We start from the raw sequence: 24,180 nt of genomic DNA, 5'->3' as shown, positions 1-24,180 counted from the left end.
GGTGTGGTATGTAAGTGTCCCAGGTCACTGCGTGGGGGCTCGAGCCAGTTATGCATGGTGTTATTGAAACGGAACCCCTGGATACTGAACCCGGCCCTTGTTGCTGCCAACTCAGAGGGGCAGAAGGGTTACACACGTATTTAGAAATGTTTATTTAGATGCCTAATTATCCATCAGCACACCCAAGTATTTGATTAATATAGAAAAGCAACTGTGCATGCAGAGTTTTTTCACATGGGCTTCTTTCTGAAAATTTGACCATGGTTTCTTAGTGTGAGTATGTCTATGCAGCAGCTTGCTCCATGTTGTGCTGAGTATTATGGCCTAACTACCCCTCCACATGCCCCTATCCACACTCGAAGCCCTTACGTATGTGTATGTTGAACCCATGCTGATGTGCCTGGGACAAAGCATGTGCATCTGGGAGCCATGCCCTCACCTGCCTACTTTGCAGCATGTGGAGAAAAAGTGCAGGTATCTGTGCCGATGTCTAGATAGTCCTCCGGTGCCATTTCAACACTTCCCTCTTCCTGTGACTCAATGGCAAGTATGGAGTGATAATTAGAGGTTCTGGTGGCTGTGCAATGACCAAAGTGCTGACTGCTGAGCTCATTTTAGTAAAGATTCACTGTCACACTGCTCAGTCTCTAGCATACACCACCTGACTGCTCCTCACTCCACTCAGCAGCACAGACGAGCCCGCCAGCACAGCTGCAGTCACACACTCCGGCAGGATAACTGGGAATAGCAAATTCCAGCAGGGCGGGGATCTCAGGTGGTACACCAGTGCCCACTCTGGCTAGTTTGGAGCTAGCTCCAGCCCAGATGGTGCTGCCTTTGTGGGTGGCTTTGCTTGGGTTCGCTGCAATTCTACCACAGAGTGATGATGGGGTTCCGTTCCTGGAGTCGGTGCAGAGCAAGGTACCGGGGTATCCCTTGTGTGGCATCTGTGCTGGCATCCTCTGCACGGCTGAGCTGAGCCGAGCCCAGATGCAGCAAGACTGCCTTCTCCCCTATGCCCTTACCTTCCCCCTGCCTGCCTCCTCCCCCACTCATAATTCCCCTTTCTGCACCCACCACAGCACCCCTTCTGCTCAGGACTACCCCTTACAACCCTGTCTATATTTGCCCCTTTCATCCCCCAGGTTTCCTTTTCTCTGCCCTCTTTAACATTTGTAGGTCCCATGGTCCTTGACCCCTCCCAACCCTCCTCTGCTCCCATCTCCTCCAATCCCTGACTCCCAAGCTCCCTCAATCTCCAACCCGCACTTCCCCTGGTTCCCTTGATCCTCAAACCCCCTGGTTTCTGACCCTCTTTCCTGTATTTCTCCCTAGCCCATCCACAAGAGGAGTGGGCAGGACTAGATACAGAAGGACTGAGCTGATCTCTGTTGAGAAGGTGGCCAAGCTGCCAGGCAGTACTTCCTTCCTTTCAGGATTAAGATGTTTCTACAGAGCCGGGCATTGGAGCCTGGGATCCACCAGGGAAGCACCGAGCCATGCAGCAGCACCTGCTGTGGTCAGGGGACCAACCCCGCACTGAAACAGCGGCATCAGAGCCCTGATTGATTACTTCTGGCAACCTCCCCCTCTCACTGCAGTCCATCATCTGATGGCACCCTGGCTCCCCATTACCCTGGGTGGTGGCATCTGCTGCTGCTGCTCTTCCTGCACTTTCCTTACCCTGCTGCTGGCCATGCAGGTGGAGGCCCCAGGGAAGGGCATTTGGATCCAGGGGGCAGTGACATCCCAGCAGATCCCTGAGCTAGTCAAAAAACTCAACCACATGCTGGCTCAGTTTCTGCATTCACACAGGCTAAGATTGAGCCTTCTGTGTGGCTACGCCCTGCTGTATCTTCCAGACTTTGTATCAACTTACTTCCCTCTCACCCTCTGTACATCAGAAATTACCTGCTAGTTTACATACACTTACGTGTCATTTAACCTTTCATTTCCAGGTAGCTTCAGTTTCTGTGGAGCTCAGCCCAACTCTCCCAAACAGCAAGATGCTCACCATTCACCATGCTGCCAACTGGCCAGAGGAGCACTCCAGGGTGCTGGCTTATCTCCTGTGCAAGTACAGCAGAGATAATGATTTTGGGAAAAGCACCCGAAATATCCACTTACATGAAACCATCTTGAAGAGGTGGGCATCAACCATATTGGTGTGCAGTTCAGGGAGTGCATCAAGGACCTAAAGACTTTCTACCGCAAGGCTTAGGATGGCAACAGCAGGTTTAGCAACTTCCCATCTACATGCCCCTTTTACAATGAGATTGACCAAGCGCTTACCACTGCCTCAAGACTATAGCCTGTTGTTCTCCATGACACAGTTCTGAACACAGTCACATATTCAGACCAGATGGAAAAGGAACAGCAACAGCACTGTAGGAGACCAAGTCAGAGCAGGGGCTGGTGTCCCAGGAACAGAGACGGAAGCCCAGAATCAATCCACACATCCAGATGGACTCACTAGTGGTCATATCCACACATCCAGATGGACTCAGCAGGTGTCATATGTGAAAGCCACTGTAGTGATCACTTCACAAACCTCCACCAACACAGCACCAACAGTTGACTTGCCAACACCAAACTGGAAAGCCTTGGATCTGTAGCCATCTGGAGTAGTCATCTTCCAGAGGCCATCCCAGGTCTGCCTGTCGATATGGTTCCACCATGCTGTGCTAGTTGTCCTGTACCAGAAATGCCAGGCTATCTATGGGGAAGCCTCAGTGATTGCTGCAAACCTCATGGCTTTCCAGGCTGCCATGTATGAAACCCCCTCTGAGTCCCATTGCCACCTTCTGCAGTTCAGAAACAACTGCTGAAATGTCATCCAGAATCTCACAAAAGGTCTACCCTACTACGTAAACACCTTATCTAGCACTGACAGATCCCTGGTCTCCTGTCTGGAAGTGAAGCAAGGAGAATGCAGAGACAGCTGTGCCTCAGCTAAGTCTGATCTTCCACAACACACCATGAACCAATTTCTTGAGCAGCTCAAGCTCATGAGGTGCTAAAGATCCCTGGGATAAACACCCAGAAACATATGTCAACTAGTGTCAATCATATGTAACTGCAGCACTGGTGTGTACAAGGATACACAGGCACAGGCATGTTCGACTTTCCAGTGTAGACCTTTGAAGGCAGGCTTGGATAGCATGTGCCCATATGTGCACAAGCCAGGACACTGGTGAACACTGTAGACATACCCTGTGTGTCTGCTAGATGGCCAGTTGATGTCCTCATTAACACTGAAGTTGCTTAAGGATTCCCCCTGATAAGCCTCATTTATCTTTAATCCCTTAACCAGGGCCAGAGTCTGCCTGTTCCTTTAGTGGAGTGCAGTGAGGGAAGGAAAGGGTGCAAGAGGCCTTTATATCTCTTTGCACGACCTATATAAAATCTTGGCAGAATTGCAGACCCTGTGTGCAGAGCATCACACAGCTTTCTCCATCTGTACTCTCATGGAGTGCATAGTGCCCCCAGGGGAGTGATGATGAGGAGGCAGTACCATCCTTTCATACTAGTCAGTGGAGTGAGACTGGCATGCAGGTGGCAGCTGGCTGAATCATAAAGGATGTAGTAGCAAAACTGGAAAGCCTTGGATCTGAATCTTACCCTCTGCAGGTATTTCACACTTTGGAGCTCAAAGACAAAACTCTCTTTCCTTGGCATGGAGGAAGGGCGGCTCCACACAACCTTGTACTCTGAGCTATAGCTCATGTTTTACTCAGTCCTTTTACAGCTTCCAGTGAAGAAATAATAGCAAGCTTGCTTCTCCTCTCACTTACATGATTGTAAATGAGGTGTAGCTCTAGTGAAATCAATTTAGTTACTCTGTTGTAAATTTGGTATCAGAGGAGGCTTAGCTCTAGAGTTTCTGAGGGTCTATAGGAGTTTGCCTGAGTAAGGAATGAGTCAACAATGAGGACCAGATTCTGCCATTCGTATTCAGAACAATAACATTGCTTATTCCACACATGAATAGTTCCATTGAGTAAGGATAGCAGAATCTGGCACTGAGTGAGGAACCCAGGATTTGGCCTAGTATTTTTATCTTTGGACTTGGCATTCTGTACTGGAACACATGTGTTATTTACTCTTTTGCAATTCATCCTGAAAGTTGTTTTGTTGTATTCATGTGGTTACCAAGTTTATGTTGTGCAATAAAATGTAAACGTATTTTAAAAACAATATGGTGTTAATAAAAGCCATACTTTAACAGGGTTCTCTGTAGATGTTCTATTCAGTTCACTGGATGTTTCCTGTTTTCAGATGCATATTCACTTATCAGCAAGTAAAAATTATTTGTAGCATTTTGAATTTTAATGCACTTTCAGCAAAGGTCACTAGGAAAAATATCATATAAGGCTAAGGTACAATTGTAAGTTTATATTCAGGGAAAGTTCAATGGAAGACGCATGCTGTGCTTTTAAGAACACCATCTATGGACTCATTTTCACAAAAAACAAGTAAGAAGGCACATGATACAGACCTAAAATAATAAATGGTACAGAGAAGATACATCAGGCATTCCCCATTAATTCAAGAACAAGGGGATGTTCAATTATACTGAAAGGCAACAAGTTTAGAACTAATAAAAGAAATGACATGTTTACACAATATAGAATTAACCGCTGGAACTCCTAACCCTCATTGAGGCCAAAAGTTTATGAGGATTCAAAAAAGGATTAGATATGTATATGGGTAATGAGTACAGCTACATTACTTCAGAAAGAGAGAAATAGAGATGTTTCAAGTCATCAGTCAACCATTAACTGATGGGTTTAAGAAGACTCTTACCCTCTGCAGGTATTCCACAACTATCCTCTACAAGCATCTGGTACTGACAACTATTAGAGACTGGACTAGATTGTCTCCTTTAGTGTGGCATTTCTAAGTTCCAATGTAAAATAAGGATTCTTCTGTTGATAATACTATTATGTTTCCAGTTTTCAAATGTGAATTTTCTTAAATTTCTTATTTTAAAGCATACAAATAATTTTCTGTGGTATTTTCAGCTACTCTATATCAGTTTATGTCAATTCAACCAAAATAGGGATTTGCAGCTTCTTGGATGCAAATATTTTCCACTGGACTTGATAGTGTACAAGAGCACAAATGCTGTTTCCAAACTTAGCATCCTCTCTTCCCCCCAAATAAACGCTCAATTATCCACTTTTTTTTTTTTTTTTTTAAAGATTTCTCTTGGCCATACAAAAACCCTTATCTGTTCTTTTTATGTCACACGGTATATCCTGATAGAATAACAGTGTAAATCTTCACATGACCGCACCCCTCAGTAAGAGGTTTTAGTAGATCTGTATATTTATACTGTAGTTTGTTTTATGTTTATGTCCTGTTTTACTCATTATTACTGCACCTGTGTATATTTGCACTTATCAACTTCAAATACCACTGTACATCAATAAATCCTATTTTTTAAGTGGTCATGTTCACTTGTGACTCAAAAGCTTAACAGCTTGAATTCCATTGTTGTCAGGACCTTAGGATACAAAACTGTAACTGACATGTGTTGCTGCACAAATTCCTAATATTACCTGGCTGAGCTATTTGCCTAGAAATAAAATTTGGCCATGGACAACTATATTCATTCTTGTTTTTTTAAATGAGTCAGTTTTTGAAAAGTACTATATGCGTATTTGAACAATCCATTTATTCCTTTACAAAACCTGTCCTCAAAGTGACCTTCTTTCCCTTTATCTGAGCAGGGATCCATCTTCAGCATACACTGATATTGCTCTTTGAGTTGATCACAGAGGTCACTAGAGAGCGCTCTCCCTTCCCCACCCTTTCTACACCATCACGAGTGTAAGACCAACCTCAAAGCCGAACTCAGGGCTTGTCTACTCACAGGACCGCACTGTTTCAACTAACAGCGTGATTTTAAATTGATATAGTTAAACCAGTGCAAAAGACTGCATGCGACACTCTTATTTCCATTTAAATCAAGATTATTCTGTTTAGTTTAAGTTGATTTGGAATTTAAGCCAAACCAAAATAAGCCAAACTGAAATAAGGGTATCCATATTAGAATTTGCACTGCTTTAGTTGAAGTGTGTTTATGCACAAACAAGGCCTCAGTTCCCCAACATGGGGATTAATGGACCAGCCATTGCAACTCTTTTAATGTAGGTCAGATTTTCTCCTGTGCCAGGAAACAGCGCAGGAAAGGGGATATGGCATTAGGGCTGTCAGGGACATGGTTAAGACTCCTTGATTCTCAAATATTCCCAGCTCTGACATAAGAGACCATATGCCAGCTGCAAATTGCTGTCAGGGACTGGAGTTCCATTCCACCCTTCTCCTATCCAAGTTAACCCCCTCCCTCCCCTAACATGCTCCTGTGCCGGGGGAGGATTGTTGATGTAGCAGTCAGCTATGCTTTATATCAGTTGAGAGTTCTCAGCTGACCAGTTTTGATAAGATTCTGGTGCAAAAGGGACAGAATTATGGTTGAGAACCTGGCCCTGTATGTGCAACCTCCACCCTGCCTCTTATACTGTAATTTTATGTGAGATGCACATTACTCACATGAAAAAAAAATCTGTCATTACCTTCAGAGCTGATGAGATAATGCCTATAGACCAAGTTAGTATAATGCACTAATATTTATAGTGATTTTAGCAAACAACATATTATTTCTTTTAAAGGAAGCAAACAGCTAAGATGCATGGAAGAATACATATAACACAAGATCCTGTTTCTAAGCTGGGTGCTATGGTTGATTTCCAGTGAGACTCCCCAACAATCATTGCTATCAAACAGTGGTTGCACAAAATAGAGACATGCAAAATAGTGTAAAAATATAACCACCTAGAAAGGAGGGCTATGTTTATCCATTACAACTGACAACTATAAGTAACAAGAGCTAAAATAATCAAACAGAGGAACAGCTAAAGATGTTGGTCAGCGTACACAGATGTCATTACTCATCGTTTTAAATCATCCCATTGAACACATTTTATTACACAAGGAAATATATAACATCTAAAATATTTAAAGAATTCTGAAATATTTAAAGAAACATTACAGATGTTTTTCAAGCAAACAGCTAGTAGCAATCATCTTCTAGTGTTTCCAATCCTACTCATTCACTTGCAGTTCCCTAAGTTTTGTAATGATAATCCTGGACTCATTTTCAGAAATGTTCAAGTGTGTTCCTTCTATTACTTGCCAAATGTACACAAATCCTAACTATAGTGTCTATTGCATTATTAGGACATGAATTAAGAGCAATAGGTGCAGTTCAGCAATTAACAGGCTTTGTGAATGCAAAGAAATGTGAAAGATCACCAGTTGCTTCTATGACAAGGCCCACACACAGAACACAATCATGGTTCATCAGCCACAGAAAAGATAAGGTGTGAAATCCTGGCTCCACTGAAGTCAGTGGAAGTTTTGCCACTGACTTTAGTGGGCACAGGATTTCACCCAGGTTCCACAGCTACAGAAAGTTGCTTCAGATGTTCCTCTTCACCCAACATCCCCCCACCTCTAACTAATTTAAATCTGCCTGTCATTCTTAGTGAAGTATGAAATTAATATCACTGACACCCGTTTTTTTAAATCAATGTTGACAAAGTAGGGTTCCCTATGGATCATGGCAATTAATCGTGATTTTCTCCAGGAAACTGTAAGATGTTTATTAATATTTTTTAAATGATGGCAAATTGTCTAAAAAAAGAACCCTGCCAAACGCAGATACTATTTTAAAAACAATTTAATATTTAAAAATGTGAGAATTTGGCCAGCCAAAGTGATAGGAGTATGATTTAGCAGGAAGTCTTCATGCCCTAATGGCTCCTCACAAAGAGGAAAAAAATACTGACTCTAGCCCAGCCAAACACAGTGTTAAACACTTGTTGCCTGAGCAAAGATCAAGGTGAGCTGAACTGCACAGAAGATTTGAATCTCTGTATTTTGTCTTCTTTACACTTAAAACGCTTGATGCAACATCCAAGGACATTTGTTGTCAGCTTACTAAAGCGGATGAGAAAATTTCCACAGAATGTTTTTTGACAAAAAATGGAAATTACATTTGTTTTAGAACTTTCCCCCCTCTTTTTCTTCCAGATCTAGAGCTAATCACTTCTGGGAATCTTGTATAAACCTTATTTCATTCCTATAACTGTTCTGGGCCTTAGTATGTGAACCCAGGTGTCAGCTGGGACCTTGCAACTCCACTGGTGATACCATAGTCTGCTTTGTAAGGGTTTTCAACATGCGGATGTCCCTAGCCAAGCCACAATTCTCCACCATATTGCTATGGAGAGAACTACTACATCCAGGAGATGCAGTCCTTTTGCATGGCCTGTCTGTAGATAGCCTACTCCACACCTACACAGTGGAAATGATGCAGATCCACTGTATTTCAGGCCTGGAACACTGATTAAGGGCAGAGGGGCTGCAGCTGGATTTACTATTATTCCAGCTTCATGATTCTGTAAATTACAAAGATCCACAATCTTAATTTTATATGGAGAATCAAGCTATACAAGATAAATGCCTCAGTATCCGTCTCAATAAGCTGCACTGAAAGCCAGATATTCTTTCATTTGAGACAATAGTAGAAAATTTTCCTTAATATTATTGTTTTGGTATATCTACTGTAATAAATAAGGTAAGAAAACTTGATCTTCATATTTACATCTCTTAATACATCAAGCCAGTTTCTATTCTCTTATAAAAGGGCCGTAAGAAAAAAACGTGACCGAGGATTTTTTCCAAGCAGGTATGTCATAAATTTCAATTTGGTTTATTTAGGCTGTAAACCTCAAGAATATGGGTGAACTGAAATACATTTGGGAAGACTTCTTATTTGACAATTAACAAAATATTTACATATTTATAGAAATCAATTGACCTGGAGCAGATGTTCTGTATTTGTCACCAATATTTTATTGTAACTGGTAACTTGCACACTTTATAATAGAACAACAACAACAACAAGAAAAAGAAAAGGTTCACTATATACAGCCCCCATACAGGCTACTTGACTATACACAAGGCATAGTGATCATAACACAACCTAGTCTTCATAATAATTTGTGCACAAAAAGACACCATCAATCAGACATTATATGAACATTACAGTGAACTGACATCACAAGTCCAGTGAAAATTCAGCATAATACAAAACTTATTGATCACTGCAAATGACATCCTTTAAAACAATAAGCCTTTAATCAGTAGTAACTTAACCAGAGTCTGAAGCAGAGATTTGTTGTGTAGTTATAAGTCTTTTAAGTGAAGCAACCTCTGCAGATAAGTTTGCTATGCCCTGCTTCAAATACAAGTTCTCTGACTCAGATACTTTGTAGACATCGTCTTTAATTTCAACAACTCCAGTTTTGCAACCACTCTGAATTTTTACATTGAGTTCCTTTGGGTGCCAATGTTCTGGTTTGAGAGACCAGTCTTGGATATTAGTCACTTGAACAGAGAAAGGAGTGTGAGAAGAATGTACCAATTTTTGTGCATTGTGCTTTTCAATCTCGAAATGTCTTTTAGATGTCATGTCAACTGGTGATGATAATTTCCGTGTGGCATCATAGTCATTATCCATTGCTTCCACTTTGATTTGCATGGCTTTGGCCTTAATTCGAAGCTTGTGAGGCAGTGCAGAAGAGTTCACCTCTGGAACTTTAACTGTTGCATGAACATTTTTAAGTTCAACTGGGGAATGAATTGGACCTTTAGGGACCTGCTGCTCATCTTCTCCATCAGATGACTTTCCTATGACCACATCATCAGCTTCTGAAGTTCTTGGAGAATTACTGGAGGACCTATTAACTTGCAGCAGAGGAGGGGAATGTGAGTATCCATTAAAGGTATTCACTATGTAGTTTGGAAACATGGATGCTGCATAGGAGCCTCTATCATCTCTTGACTCTCTTGCATAGTTCTCCAATTCCATAGGCTCCTGCTTTATAACCTGAAACTTATTTTCAGGACTTCTGCAATTGTTCTGTATAGGACTTGCTTGAATATGCTCTACTGAGGATACTTCAGACACATCAGATAAAGAGCTTTGTGGAGAGTGTTTGATGACAGAAATACAACTACTACCCACCATAGATGGTTCATGTTCATCCACAAATGAGTTAATATTTGATTTGGAAGTTTGATAGTCCTGGAAATACACAGCTGTTGAATTACTGAGCTTCTGTATCTCTTGGGCATATGCTGCAGAGCTAATTAAACCGAACTTTAGCTTCAATGAAAGCAGCTCAGCCTTTAACGTGGCATTCTCCTCTCCTAATGCAATTAGTTTGTTCTCTAAGACAAGGTCATTCAGTCGTCGTTTTTCACGAGATCTTTTGGCAGCTTCGTTATTTTTTCGTCTTTTTTCCCAATACATAGCATCTTTCTTTTCATCTGGAATGAATTCCCGCTTTCTCCGACATGATGATGATTTGTTTTTTCCACTATTTCCTTCATTAAGTAGTATGTCTTCATTTGTAGCCAAGTCTTCAGACACTTCTGCTAAAGTAGAATTAAGTACCATGATTTTGTCCACATTGCTACTTGTGTCAACAGGTGCCTGTTCCTTTTTAATGGTCTGCATTTTTCTCAGCTGCATCAGAAACAATTTTTAGTAGATCTATGATGAGTAACAGAGTGAGTTGTTTTCCCAGTGCTTCTCAAACCATAATTACCTAATAAATACAGTACTTTTAAATCCATATGCATTATTCCTTTTGTTTCATATTATCAAACAGAAGAATGTTCAGATCCAATTTACTTCTTGAGAGACGTAATGGGAACCTTCTAAGTAACCTGTAATAAATAAAAAACACCAATTATTATTCGGTTATTGCTGATTTTCTGCTTTAAAATGCTACTTTCAAAATACATAATTTAGAATAATAATTGATTGATTAAACCTACTAGACTACAAAAGAAGCTCAACATTTACAATGATCCAGTTCACTTTATGTAATCAGCTAGCAGCTTTTCTCTCTCCCCCATGCAATTAAACAAATCAAAAATAATGGTTCCTGTTTTTAAAATAAGTAAAGTATGATCCAAAGAAAAGCAGTAAAAATAACATTTGTCTTTGATTCAACAATAAAGTTGTCATAGAACTTTCCATTACATCGTTGACCAACTTAAGCCTCTACACTAACAGATGACTAGACATGTTGATTAGCAGCACTGGAAAATATCTTATCCCTCCATATAAAGATATCTCTTCCAAAAGCAGCTGTGGCTTGTGATTTAGAAATGTTATATATTTGGGTCCATTACAGATTAAAAATAACTCAGGCTGATTTAAAGAAGTTAGGATGTTTTTTTTCATTGCCTTAAAATAATGACAGAACACATTTCAGCTACAAAGCACATAAAAATAATTGACTTTTAAAACATATATGATTTTTATATTTAGTATAGAGATCACATGACATTTAAGACCCCTTTTTGCCTGGTCATATCAATATTATTTAGTTTAAGCACAAGTTATATAAATCTGACAAATATGTCACTCTTTTTCAAAAATCAACGACCAAGAAAAAAAATTATATTACATAGGGTTGATCTCTCATATCTAAAAGAAAAAACTGTTGAGTAATTAGTGAAATTACATTAGGATAACAACATTTACTAACATAATTCTCATTTGAAAAATGTTTTTACTATACCACAGTACACAATGTGGCAACATTTAAGGATGCACAACTGCAGCAAAACACTGCACAAATTAGAATAGAAGTTTAAATCTGAAATGGGATCATCAACTAAAGAAAACTAGCTTAACCTTTAACTCCAGACATTTTGTCATTAAAATTTGACTTAGCATTTAAATTGGCATTTTGTATTATTTAATTCATATCAGTACAAAAATACTTTGTTCTCATAACAAAATTTCTTTTTGATCCTAGACATAGTTCCCCTCCATACCAAATTTTCCATGGTTAATCATGTTCCCAATAAAATAAATTTAGCAGGACAACTGCTTTTACACAACTGACTATCCACATAGCAATGACTCTGTATGCTGCCTGTATATTTAAAAAATAAATATATCAGTGACTTTAGCTTAATGTCACTACTTATTGGGCATGTGTTTACAATGACTAATGAAACTAATTTTAACTTTATCAGCTGGGAAAGTTACAAAAGAATAAATGAATTGTATGCTGCCAGTTTCTCTTGTCTTTTCCAGAAGGCAAAGTGGAGTGTGTGATGTAATAACAATTAATCAGGGATCATAAAGACTTGGGTTTCAAGCTGGGTTCTGTTTCATCAAACCATGCCAACTCCTCTGTCATGAAAAATTAACACATTTAATAGAACAGCTAAGCAGACTTTCCTAAAATCCATGGTTAATTACTGGCTTATAACTATTTGTCTTTGGTAATGCAACCTTAATGGAAAATGAAGTCAAGAGCTAACCACTCCATAGACAACATTAACTACTTACAGCAACAGCAGCACCACAAATTACTGTGCTTGCAAAGCAGAAATGTAACTAATATACAAATAATTACACAATTAGGCCTGATCTAAAGCCCATGGTGAAGTCAATGGGAGTCATTCCATTAAGTTAAACATGCTTTGCATCAGGTCTTTAAAGAAAGAAAGTCCCCACAACTTCATATAAAATCCACTATAGTTTGTTTTCCTGAAGTACCATTACAGCAATTCTACTTATTACAATGCTATATTTTAGCATTGGTATAACCGAATGTAGTATAATACTGTTAAAAATTCACTGTTGAACATATGAATTTTAATGTACATTTATTTAAATGAGTCAGAACACTTGCAATACAGGTAAAATGTGTAAATGCATCACAATGTTGTGCTACAGTAACAAAAAATATAATCAATCAATCTGGTCAACTGGAAATTGAAGTCATTTCCAGAATGTTCATCCTTTGACTTATGTCATGTAAAATACAATGCACAGGTTATATTTACATTATTCTGCAGCACTGGGATTACTGGATCAAAAGAATACTGACCAGTAACTAACTTGGTACATTATGTATACTGGCAATCATATTTATTCAAGTCACTAAATAATGTTTGGCTTTGCAATGAGGAAATGTATCCACTTTCTAAAGTACATAATGTGAAACAGTACACCTTTTCTATCAAATATCAATGAAAACATATCTTCACCAGAAGTTATGTATTTACTCTTTAAGACTCTGATCCAATTCTTACTGAAGTCAGTGGGATACACAGTGGGCCTTCAATGGGAGCTGGATCAGATCCTAATGACACAGAGATTTGGATAAAATATAAAATGTAGTAGATAACTGAAATCAAAATCAGATACGAGATATTGATACTCCTAGAAGAGGGGATACTTATATACATACAAGCTTATATTCTATACATTTATGTGCTGTGCTGTACAGGTTGGAACGTCAAGGTCTTTTTAAAGTTATTAGTCACTGAAAATAAATACTCAGCAGTGATAGAGATTTGATGATAAATAGTTATTTGTACATATTTTAAAAATATTTACATTATTTGGAACTTTCAAGCTATACACAAGCCAGCTTAAGTAGCAACATGATCTTATTACAATTATTCTCATCTTCCCTCCCTCTTTCTTTCCCACTGTGGGAGTGTGGTATTTTGTCTTTCAATTAGATTGTGTTTCAAGGCAAGGACCATGTCTTTGTATGTTTTTGTACAGCATTCAGCATGAGACCCCAGTTCATCCTGAATGAAGCTTTTGGGCACTACCATTATACATATAATTAGGAATAATAATAATAAAATAATACTAATAGTAATAAAAATAATAATAGACAGATAATTGGTAGGATCAGAATTATTACAAACCCATCCAAACACCGAATACTCAAAATTCAGTTCTTTACCACCAATTGTCTCTCAGTCACTGGGAGTTTTGAGTATGCAGTGATTCCAAATTCATATGTAGTTTCCCAGGGAAATATTCAGGCCTAAGGTTGCACTTAAGCCAAAAAATACAACCAGGATGGGCTGTAATATTTTGCTTACTGAAGAATTCTTGAGCCACAGAACTTCTGCAGATTGGGGCATTCCAAGGAGGCATGGTCTGCTTGTTTCAGCAAATGTATCTCCTGTTTTAGCCACGCTCCATCTTGTGCATATTACTGGTGCCCTTAGTATGAATAACCTGAATGAAAGACGGATTGTACAGGAGTCCATGGCTCATCTAAGTTTGTGTTCAGAACAACAGTGCTTTGCAGGCAACATTCATACGCGCGCATTGCCTGTATCCATGTGAGAAGTGCATAAGGTCTAAATTTGGCCGATGATTTTTATGTCAACCTTATATAATTGCCACTTATGTCAAAAGCTTTGACATTATGCTTTTGGTAAATCATTAAAGCACCAGCAAATTCTTAGTTCTATCAGTGTCTTCCTTGAACATTTGTATCATCTTAATGAAAACCGCAGTTACACAAACAGAGAACTAAAACCCCTTGTCTGTTAATGGTTTTCCTTGTGGATCAGCTCAGTACAGTCTGTAAACAAATTAAATTCCATCTGATGATAATGGCAAAATGCCTTCAATAAAAACAGCCATTTCACTTCAATTGTATTTTATAATTCCACTGGAAAACATGAGTATTTACACATAAACTAATGAACTGTAATGATTCCTCTGACTACATTTCAAATTCCAATATTTTCCCTTATGATTAATTTTGCAATTACTTTATCACTCCCTCATAAAGTATTCTAAAACCAACATTTAATACTGCTGTACATTAGTCACTGCTGAAGGTTTTTATATATTTAATTATTTATTGGGTTGGTTGACGTTAATGGCATTGAGTGCCAATTCAACAATGTAATAGCACTCAACCGTATTAACTTAATTACAGATCCAATCCTGCTCCACTGCAATTTTGCCATTGACTACAATAGGAGCAGAGTCCAACCTCAGATTCAAGAGCTAATATGACTGGTCTATAAAATTCATACTAATGAAACAAGAAATGATGTACATGGAAGCCATGAGATGTTAATTTATCCATGGATTTTAAAATATTGAAGCACAGAGATAGTCTCAAGATATTACAAAAAGGTCCTGATCATGCAACTTTTACTCGCATGTTCACATTATATACTTAAATGAGCAAAAGTGTGACAGGACTGGGCCATAACTTTAACTCTCTTTGTTCTTTCCAATGTAATCATGTAGGTCAACTGTGTGTTGGATTACGCACATGTGGTTCCCACATACACGTGTATTTCCCAAGCCAAAATATGACCCATAATGTTTCATTGAACAAGATTTATGTTCCTTAGCAAAGAATGATTCTATATTTATCAAAAATAATTTGCATTATATCCATGATTAAATTCTTCAGAAATGTTTTATGCAACTCTGTACAGTTGATTTTGAGGGCCTTAAAGCAAAATCTGAAACAGAGCCTTCCTCTCTCCCTCCCCCTCCTCCCCAGAAAATTATCATGGAAACAAAAGAATTTAAGAAGAGGAGAGGGCATGGGGGGCAGAGAGGCCCCAGGCTTGTGGGATCACTGCCCTCCCTATAGAGCTGGGGGGAGGGGCTCTGCCCTGTGTGAGACCAGGGAGCTGCTCCCAGTCCTGCCTCTCTCTGAGTTCCAGCCCTACTACTGGTGGGAGTGGTATCCCTAATTCCACTCCCACCTCCAGGCTTTCGGCCTGGTGGGTGGCCTTGGGCCCAGTATGATGATGCCAGTGGCGGTGATGGTGGGGTGTGGGCCCAGCAAGTCACTCCCCGCACTACTGATGGTGGCCCCAAACCTGCACCCCAGATCCAACACCTCTCATTCAAACTTGGCTCACTTGCCCCTCCATCATTTTGGGGTGACTGGGAGAAACTTTCCCCTCCCCCTCCCCCTCCCGGCAGCCTTGGTAATTATTTCTGTTCCCTTAACATTCTGGTGATGATTGCACTGGACTAAATGAAATAGTTTCAAGACTACTGCAAAATATTCATTTCTAATCTTTCTAAAGTGAGAACCACGTATTCTGCCACTGTGACTTCTCAGCACCTATTTAAATAAACACTGTCAAGTATAATATAAACAATTTGCCTAACCAACCAACCAAGCAAACTAAATTTAAGTATATATATTTAGATTTCCAATTGTTGTTTTCAATGTTTTGCATAGTTATCATTAGAAATGTTTTCGTTAGCATCCTGTCACAGAGCAACTTAACTAAACTCTCTTCACGAACCAGAAACACTGGCATTTATAGGCACCCAACCCAACAATCATTTTGCACTCAACAATTCTAAAAAATTATGAATATACTTACTATTTTTCATCTTCGAAGCACTTTACAAATATTTGCTAACTGACCCCAACACCTTAATAAGGTGAAGATGTATTATCATCCCCATTTTCCAGCTGGGGAAACTGAGGGTGCAATTTTGAAAGTGAGCATGTAGACAAAAACTACATCTAAATTAAGAGCTAGGGAGGTGATTCTCCTATTCTTGCACCCATACTCATGCCAGCTCTCATAGAGGTAGCACAAATATAAATAGCAGTGGTAGCACAAGTAATGACAGCAGTGGCACGGCAAAGCCATGCTGAGTATGAATATGCCTGAACCTGGTGAATATGTACTTGACTCAGCTCAGCTATGCCTCCACTGACGATGCCCATGCTACACTGTTATTTGTACTCATGCTAGCTCAAGCAGAGTTAGCCCAAGTATATGTACTCAAGCAGGGGGAAATCAGCTTGTAGCGTAGATGTAACCTAATTTAACAGGTGAGTCGGAGGAACCAAATCTCTTTCACAATTTGGAGTCTGTGTACAACTACTTCTTGCACATTATAGGCAAATGTAGTGCCATGAATTTCTACTGCTCTGGGCACAGATCTTCACCTTGTGTAAACTGTCATAATTCCATTGAAGTGACACACTGAAGTTAATGAGGCTATGACAATTTACCCCAGCTGAGGATCTGGCCGTTATGGTCTGAGTCAAACCCCCACTGAAGGCATTCAAAATAATCCCATTTATTTTGAAGGGACTTAGATCTGGCTCCACACAGGATCAATAGGAATTTTGCCACTGGCTTGAGTGGATCCAGAATGCCAGCCCTAATGCAGGTTTGTGGGTCAGCCGACCCATGCAGTTTAGATCAGATGAAGTTTAGCCCTTCTGGGAGCACACTGGTGAACAGGATTACATGGTATGACTGAGTGGCTATTCAAGGTTACAGAGGAAACATGATAAAATTAGGATTAGAATTCCAATATTATCTACTATTTTTAATCCGGTGCACATAAGACACCTCTCTCAAATCAATGAGCACCTTAAGCATTTAAAGACTGAAGGATCAACCCACAATTAAATTACAGACCAGTGTAATAGTCATTATGATGTTTTCGCACAAGATGAAACATTTTGGATAAAACTTCTTTATTTTACTTTTTTAAAGGTAATAAACAAAGGAATCTACTTGATACACTTAATACGAATGTAAGAGAATCATTAAGTTATTAGATTCTCCACAGTCACACAAATACAGGAAAGCTTATCAAGGCAACTGAAATACTATAGTACTTCCATATTGTCAAACTTGAAGCTGTACCCAGAAGACTGAAGTCTTATGAAAGGCCTTCATTGTTAGGAAACACTTCTGTTACTGTTTATCTTAATAATTACAGATTAACTAATTAAAGTACAGTTTGCTTCTCAAAGGTTAATAACACAAATTATGCAAATAAAGTTATCTGGAGAGAACTAAATGTGTGTTAAAAATAGCTGTTGCTCAAAAGGTCAGTCAAGGTTAGTTGACCTATATTTTCTTCCTATTTGTTTGGAAAGCCTGTGTAATTCTCTATTGATTTTTATTATTATTATTATTTTTCCATAACAAATGCTTCGGTGCTTTGTTCTAGAAAGATATGTGTCATTAATTTAGAGTACTATGGAGCAATCTTAAGGACAAGCTGGTAGTGCAAAGGTGCACAGCAAGACACACTCGGGTAAAGAAACAAATTTCACTGTTATGGTTCTAATGGGTTATTATAAAAAATATTAAACTGAGCTAAAATAATTCTTAAAATTATGAAGAATATAACAGGAAGTTTTTTTTATGTCACTAGCTGTTTCATAATAAACATTTTAGATTATACAAGACCACTATTTTCATATTAAAAGGTTTCCAAAAACAAAATCACAGCCTCGCTAATTTCAAACACTCAAAATATTCTTTTGTTTTGTTTTCCTCTCAAATAAAGGCCATAAGACAAAAATACAAAAATGATTATGGAATGTTGTTTCCATTATACCTAAAACAAATAACATTCTTATATATTAATTGTATTGTATTTTCACCAATTCAAAATATGAGCCAGATCCTCAGCTGGTGTAAACTATTGTTGTTCTATTGAAGGCAATGGTACTATGTCAATGTACATCAGCTGAGGATTTGGCCCTATATCTCTGACATAAGAAATGATGTGCAAAAATGTGAAACATCATGATGTAATAGACAATATACGTAATAATTTCTAACACACACTACAAATGAAACAGAAATAGCAATATATGTAGGCCCCAATCCTGCAAGATGATCCACATGCATGGACCACTGTGTCCACACAAAACCATGGACTTTGCTTGGGCTCCATGAAAATGTACGGGTGGGTCCATACCCACTGAGCCAGTTGCAGGATTGGCTGCTTGTGATGCAAACTCCATGGGAGGTTGAGTTTGGTCATTCAGTCAGAAACCCTTATCAACAAACTCAGCAACAGAACAGAAAACTGAGTCAAAGCTGTATGATAACCCTGCAAGATATGGTAACTAAAACAGGATACATGCCAAAAAAAACCCTCCCAGAAAATATTCCAGCACAGAATGACAAGGAGTGAAAGCTTTAAAAGAAAGTTACATTTAATCTTCTATTTACAACCACTGAGATGTGAAAATTTCTTCCTAAAGTTGTTAAAATAATGAAGAGTCTATGCTCTGATGAACGTGGGCTCCCTTGACAAAACATATTATCAACAAACACAAAATAGACGAATCTAAGCATAGAATCTAAGCATAAGTGTTAATAATAAAAAATATATGCTAAAAATATGAACTGTTTTATTATAACAGTATTTACACTCCATAATCAAATTATATGATTTTCCTACACACATCATTGTTCCTATTTTTATACTGTAAGTTCACTTCAGAGAAAACTAAAAAAAAGTTGTAAAAACAGGTATTTCTTTCCAATCAAAAAGAAATTCACTTATGTAATATCAATGCTCCGAATTTACAAAGTCTTTTAGTATTCCTATGTTATGCTAATTTGGACAAGCACCAATTCAAGTGTAAGTTAGGAAGGAGAAAACACAGGATATCAAACAATATATTAATGCTAATAAATTTCAGGCACACTTTTTTAAAAACAGAAACAAAGAAGGAGTTTTCAAAGGCATTGTTTCTATCACATTTTGAATCAAATTCAATGTCTTCATTTTTCAAGTTCTTATTTTTGACAGTTAAGCTCACCCCACCATCAATATTAATTACAAATATTTCAATGAAAATGTTTAACTAAATGGGTTTTTAACTCTGAAAAATAGTTTAACATCTAAATCAACTGACATTTTCCTTGGGAAGGGACCACAGGATTTAGCCATATATTTGCGTCTTTTTTTATTACATATCCTAAGCACATTTATATCTCATAACTGGCTGTAATTATCATGGCAAGGTCACCTGGAAGAATCTATTAAGCTGATGACTCAGACACATTGCTTAACTGTGTGTAGTAAGACTCAAACAAAGGATTTTATTGTTCAAGTTATTGCATCATAGTGATGTTATAACTGCAGCTCAGAAAAATATGGTAACAGGGTTGCTGTCTGGAAAAACAAATTGCATAAATGTTTGCATAACCATCTGCAAGTAAGTCACCTTAAAATGAGCAAAAGATATCTTGAAATAAAAAAGACAAGTGCTTGAACAGGTAGAACAGCGATTGATATATTTGTTGACTATACACTCATGCTATACTCAGCAAAAACAATATCTGCATGTTCCACAATTTTCAGCCAAAGTATAAAAAATACTGTTTCTCCACAGACTAAGATAAACTGTGGGGAGAGGTCATGTAAGTTCATATTGCCTGTGGGAAGTCTGTAAACTTTTTGACACCATTTAAATCATTTCCTTAGAAAATCAATTCCAAAAGAAATGTGAAGCTTTGAGGGCAAATCCAGGAAGCTGGATATTTTGAACACTAGTTAACAATTCTTTAGAGAATAAGACAAGCTAAAATAGAAGATAACTAAAAATGCAAAGTGAAGACAGATAATTCTGAAAAATGTTAACACATTTAACACAATGTTAACAAAAATGTTGTCACATAAAGATATCTATAATGTGACAACTTTTACAGTAGTTTCTGCTAGTGCCAATAATATGAAGGAGCATTACTCAAGTGTTCCTTGATTTTGCAGGTTTAAATCATGTCTTGGAACAAACCTGCAGACCTTACTCAGTGAAAATTCCTACTGAAGTCAATGTTTTGACTGAGGACAATAAGAATAATGCCCCTAGCATTATTTTAAATGTAGGCTTTGTGTTGCATGAATTACTGAGTGGGGCAATGTAAATTCAAAATAGATTTTATATACAGGTAACTGGAGATAATATACTTGAATCTGATAATTCAAGCTGAAAGGATAAGGAATAATCACAGGATATTTTTTGACCATAACATATTTATCAATTGCTCCAAGCAGATACGTTGTCACATTGTTTTGAGTCAAATTCAGCAAAAGGCATAAACCCACTTAAATAATAACCATTTGCATGGCTGTGTCTGTTTCCACTTCTGTAAAATGAGGATCTTAATACAGGATGCATTCGAATGTCTCACCTTCAGCACAAGGTGTTGTAAGAGTAAATTACTTAATAGTGTAGTGCTTGGAACAAGTGAAGTTCTAACTGTTATTACCAGACTCAGGACTGCAAGGCGGAGGAGGGGGGCACAGTCCTGCTCTGTAGCGTGCTTGTCTCTAACGTCCAAGAGAAGTAAAATTCTCTCTCTGTATAAAATTCAAAGACATGAGCGGGCGATTAAACTATGCGAGCCGCCCTAGAAAGCCCAATATTGTACGCGTGGCTGCCAAGCCTAGGCACAAAGGCTGCTGAAGCAGGGCGCTCTGGTTGGTGCAGGAGAGAACGTGGGAGCAGGCTGAATTGCTTAACATATTTCCATTCTCAACACAGGAGAGAGGCTTCCTTTCCCTCCCCCCATCGGCTCCGTGTTAATGAACAGCGAGTACACACACTACGTGACTGGAGACGCATCCCTCCCTCTGCCGAGCCTGTTCTTCCCTTGCTCGCTCCCTGTCAGTACAAAACAACCGAGTATTATTATCTTGCCTTATTTACTCCGCTTTCCTTAACGCTCGTGCTCAGCCCAGGCTGCCCTCCCCAAGCACTCGCCTCCTCCCGCCCTCCCCGGGGCTCAGGGCTGCCTCCCATCAGCCCCCAGCTCCCGAACAAAGGAATGCGGAGCAGGAGCAGCGACATCCGCCTCCCCAGTCACAATAACCAACGCCCAGTTCTGCGGCCCCTCCCTGTGCACACACCCCCCCCCCCGCCGCCCCGGGTAAGACAGCTACCCTGGGAAGAGGCTCCTGCTCTCCCCCAGGCAGTAGGAGGTCCTCCGATCTGCACCAGCACTCCCGCCCAATGGACTAAGCCCACGGCCCTTAAGCCTACCCTCCCCCCCAAAAAATACACATCCACCCGCCTACCTATGCAATAAACAATAAACATTGTCAACTAGGGGCCGTGGCTGAAACCAGCTTCGGTTCCTGGAAAGAGCTTGACCTCCTTAATTATCTTTCTTACTTAATTCCTCTAAGAAAGGAGTCCAGGCTTCTCAATAAGGGCACATGTAAAGACCCTGCCCCCGAATTGCATCCCCGGCTTCAGCCACTGAAACCAGTGGCAGTTCTGGCTCTACAAGGAATGCAGGACCGGGGCCATTATCACAGGCAGAGGATAATCAAAAACTCGTTTCATATAAAATGTAATGCTAACCTACATCAGCTTTTCTCATGTTACATTCTAAAACACCAATATTTAATGTGAATGGGATACCCTTTTACATCCCCGCCTCAGTTTTACTTCGTCAGGGTTCATTACGATCATGAAGGGAGATGACAGACTATCTTGCTTCTTCGGTGCTGTCGGCTTGATCTATAATTTGTATCAATCTATTTAATATTTTTTAAAAAAAATTAAAGCCAATGCCTAGCAAAATGCTTAGCGTCTAGGAGAAATACCTTCCTAAAATACAGCCTTATCAAGTCGTGGGGTTAAAAACTCAGCCAAATGGCCTTGAACGTCTATTTGCCCAGCTCCGGAGAAAAGACCGAAATAGCACGTGAAGTCACAATTGCTAAAATATGATAGGGCTAAATATAGATTAACACAAATTTCATTACAAGGGTGTATACCACATTCAGCAACCACGAGTTACCTCCCTACTTACCATTTGACTACTTTCCTTGTTGAACACACTTTAAAAAAAATCTGTTACCGTGCATTTTTTAGCTTGAGGTTGTCCTAGTTTCTTTGTATCGAGATTACAAAATCGCGTAATTAGCTCCCTCTTCCTACCCTCACTGCCAGCAAATTCTGTGGTTACATAATGCAACATTTCCAAGAACTATTAAATGATCACTATTGCAGTGTCTGAAAAACAGTGAGCAAAGTGAGGGAAAAGGCACCAATACAAACTAATATAAGAGAACTGCATGCCACATGTACTCTTTTCCGTGTATAAAAACAAGATCTCTGAGCGCAAAGTGAAAATGTAAACTCGCCGACAGTCACTGACAAGCGACATAAAAACTCCTTATTTGGTGTGAAGTACACAAAAAACCGGTGCATTTAATGATCTAATTCCCTAAATCTGCACCAAAATTATCAAAAGTATTTCACACGCAACGCACACACATCACATCCAAATGCTTGCCAGTACACAGTGAACAGATTATGCAATGTGCGAAAGAACAAGACCCACAAACCTTCCCTCGGGCTTGTTACAGTCAGATGACAAAAAGGGTCTGAGGTATGTTATTTTAAAATCTAAAATAGGTAAATGTTTAAACAGGCATTTTCTAAATTCCTTCTCCTGCTTATTCCTTCAACTAACCTTCTTTTAGCAGGCAAAACCAGTATTTTTAATCAGCGATTTCCCCACTCCCCCAAATGTACCCTTTCCCCACCCAGAGTGAGATGGATCAGCGTCAGATCAAACCTCCCCGGCGCTTTTCTCTATGAAAACATCAATTTTCCTCAAACAAGGAGATATATTATGCAACAATAACGTATCCAAAGCCAGCAAACAAGCAGCAGCGGCTCCAAGTCTACGTGCTGTCGAGAGGGCGCTGCAATCAAAGCGGCCACCTTAAGGTGGCGAGTCCCAGTACTGACATGCTAGCAAAAGTTTTTATATATATTTATACACACACACAAATACACACACATATACATAGCGTACACGCGTCTATATCCAGCTACATGGAGCCATGGAGAGAGAGATTTACACACACCCCGATAAGTGTGTAAGACAAGGTAGGGGAGCACCACACCGAAGGATCCAGTGTACCCTACAACAAGCCATTACAATGTTACCATACCTTCATAACCGCCACTAGCAGAATGAAATAAGCGGTATCCTTCCAGCAAACCGCTGGCATTTGCCTCTGTTCTTCTCCCGATCGCCGTGGGGAACGGGGCGAGAGAACTCGGAGCGAGTGGCTGCGAAGCCCCTTGCACCAGTCCTGGGAGTGGAGCAGCTTCTGTCTCCGCGAGGGAGCGAACGTGTCTGCTGGTGGTGCTGCCGCTGCCGTTGGAGAGGGATCTGTGTTAGTAGGTCAGTCCTGTACACTCCTCACAACGCACACTCCTCATGCCAGCCTTTGCTGTGACTGGCAGCGGCCCGCCCCCAATCAGAGCTCAGCGCTCTCGGGGTGCAGCCAATGGCGACCTCCCAGAGGGGAGTATTAGGGCAGAACCAGACTTGAATTGAACCCCCTTTCCTCCTCCCTTAACGCTTCCCCCGCCCTAAGGGAGCTGTGTGGTACAGTAGATATGTGCGCTGGGTATTGCATAACCAGCCGAGTGGGGCACGGGGGGGCTGCTGACATTTACGTAATTA

General features: G+C 39.6%; 1 protein-coding gene and 1 long non-coding RNA gene across 3 annotated transcripts; one reads left to right on the top strand and one right to left on the bottom strand.

The window, feature by feature from the left end:
• The first annotated feature begins 1,529 nt into the window (after positions 1-1,529).
• Positions 1,530-8,985, top strand: LOC142046990 (uncharacterized). Its single transcript, XR_012656129.1, has 2 exons — positions 1,530-2,475; positions 2,511-8,985. It is a non-coding gene; the product is annotated as an uncharacterized LOC142046990 (long non-coding RNA).
• NFIL3 (nuclear factor, interleukin 3 regulated) lies at positions 8,903-24,136 on the bottom strand. Of its 2 annotated transcripts, none has more exons than XM_032786164.2 (2): positions 23,660-24,136; positions 8,903-10,806 (listed from the first exon to the last, which is right to left on the bottom strand). In XM_032786164.2, the coding sequence occupies exon 2, from the start codon at positions 10,607-10,609 to the stop codon at positions 9,224-9,226; it is 1,386 nt and encodes a 461-aa protein (XP_032642055.1). In that variant the 5' UTR covers positions 10,610-10,806; positions 23,660-24,136; the 3' UTR covers positions 8,903-9,223. The 2 variants fall into 2 exon arrangements, with proteins under 2 accessions (XP_032642055.1, XP_032642056.1); XM_032786165.2 differs by lacking the exon at positions 23,660-24,136 and adding an exon at positions 23,235-23,343.
• Positions 24,137-24,180: the final 44 nt, after the last annotated feature.

The sequence above is a fragment of the Chelonoidis abingdonii genome, chromosome 6 (assembly GCF_003597395.2).
Source record: "Chelonoidis abingdonii isolate Lonesome George chromosome 6, CheloAbing_2.0, whole genome shotgun sequence".
In the NCBI taxonomy this organism is placed as follows: Eukaryota; Metazoa; Chordata; order Testudines; family Testudinidae; genus Chelonoidis; species Chelonoidis abingdonii.
This window is presented reverse-complemented; position numbering and strand designations above follow the sequence as displayed.

What these genes read in the sequence shown, in the direction of transcription:
- NFIL3 (XM_032786164.2), bottom strand. Translation starts at nt 10,609, where the DNA reads ATGCAGCTGAGAAAAATGCAGACCATTAAAAAGGAACAGGCACCTGTT.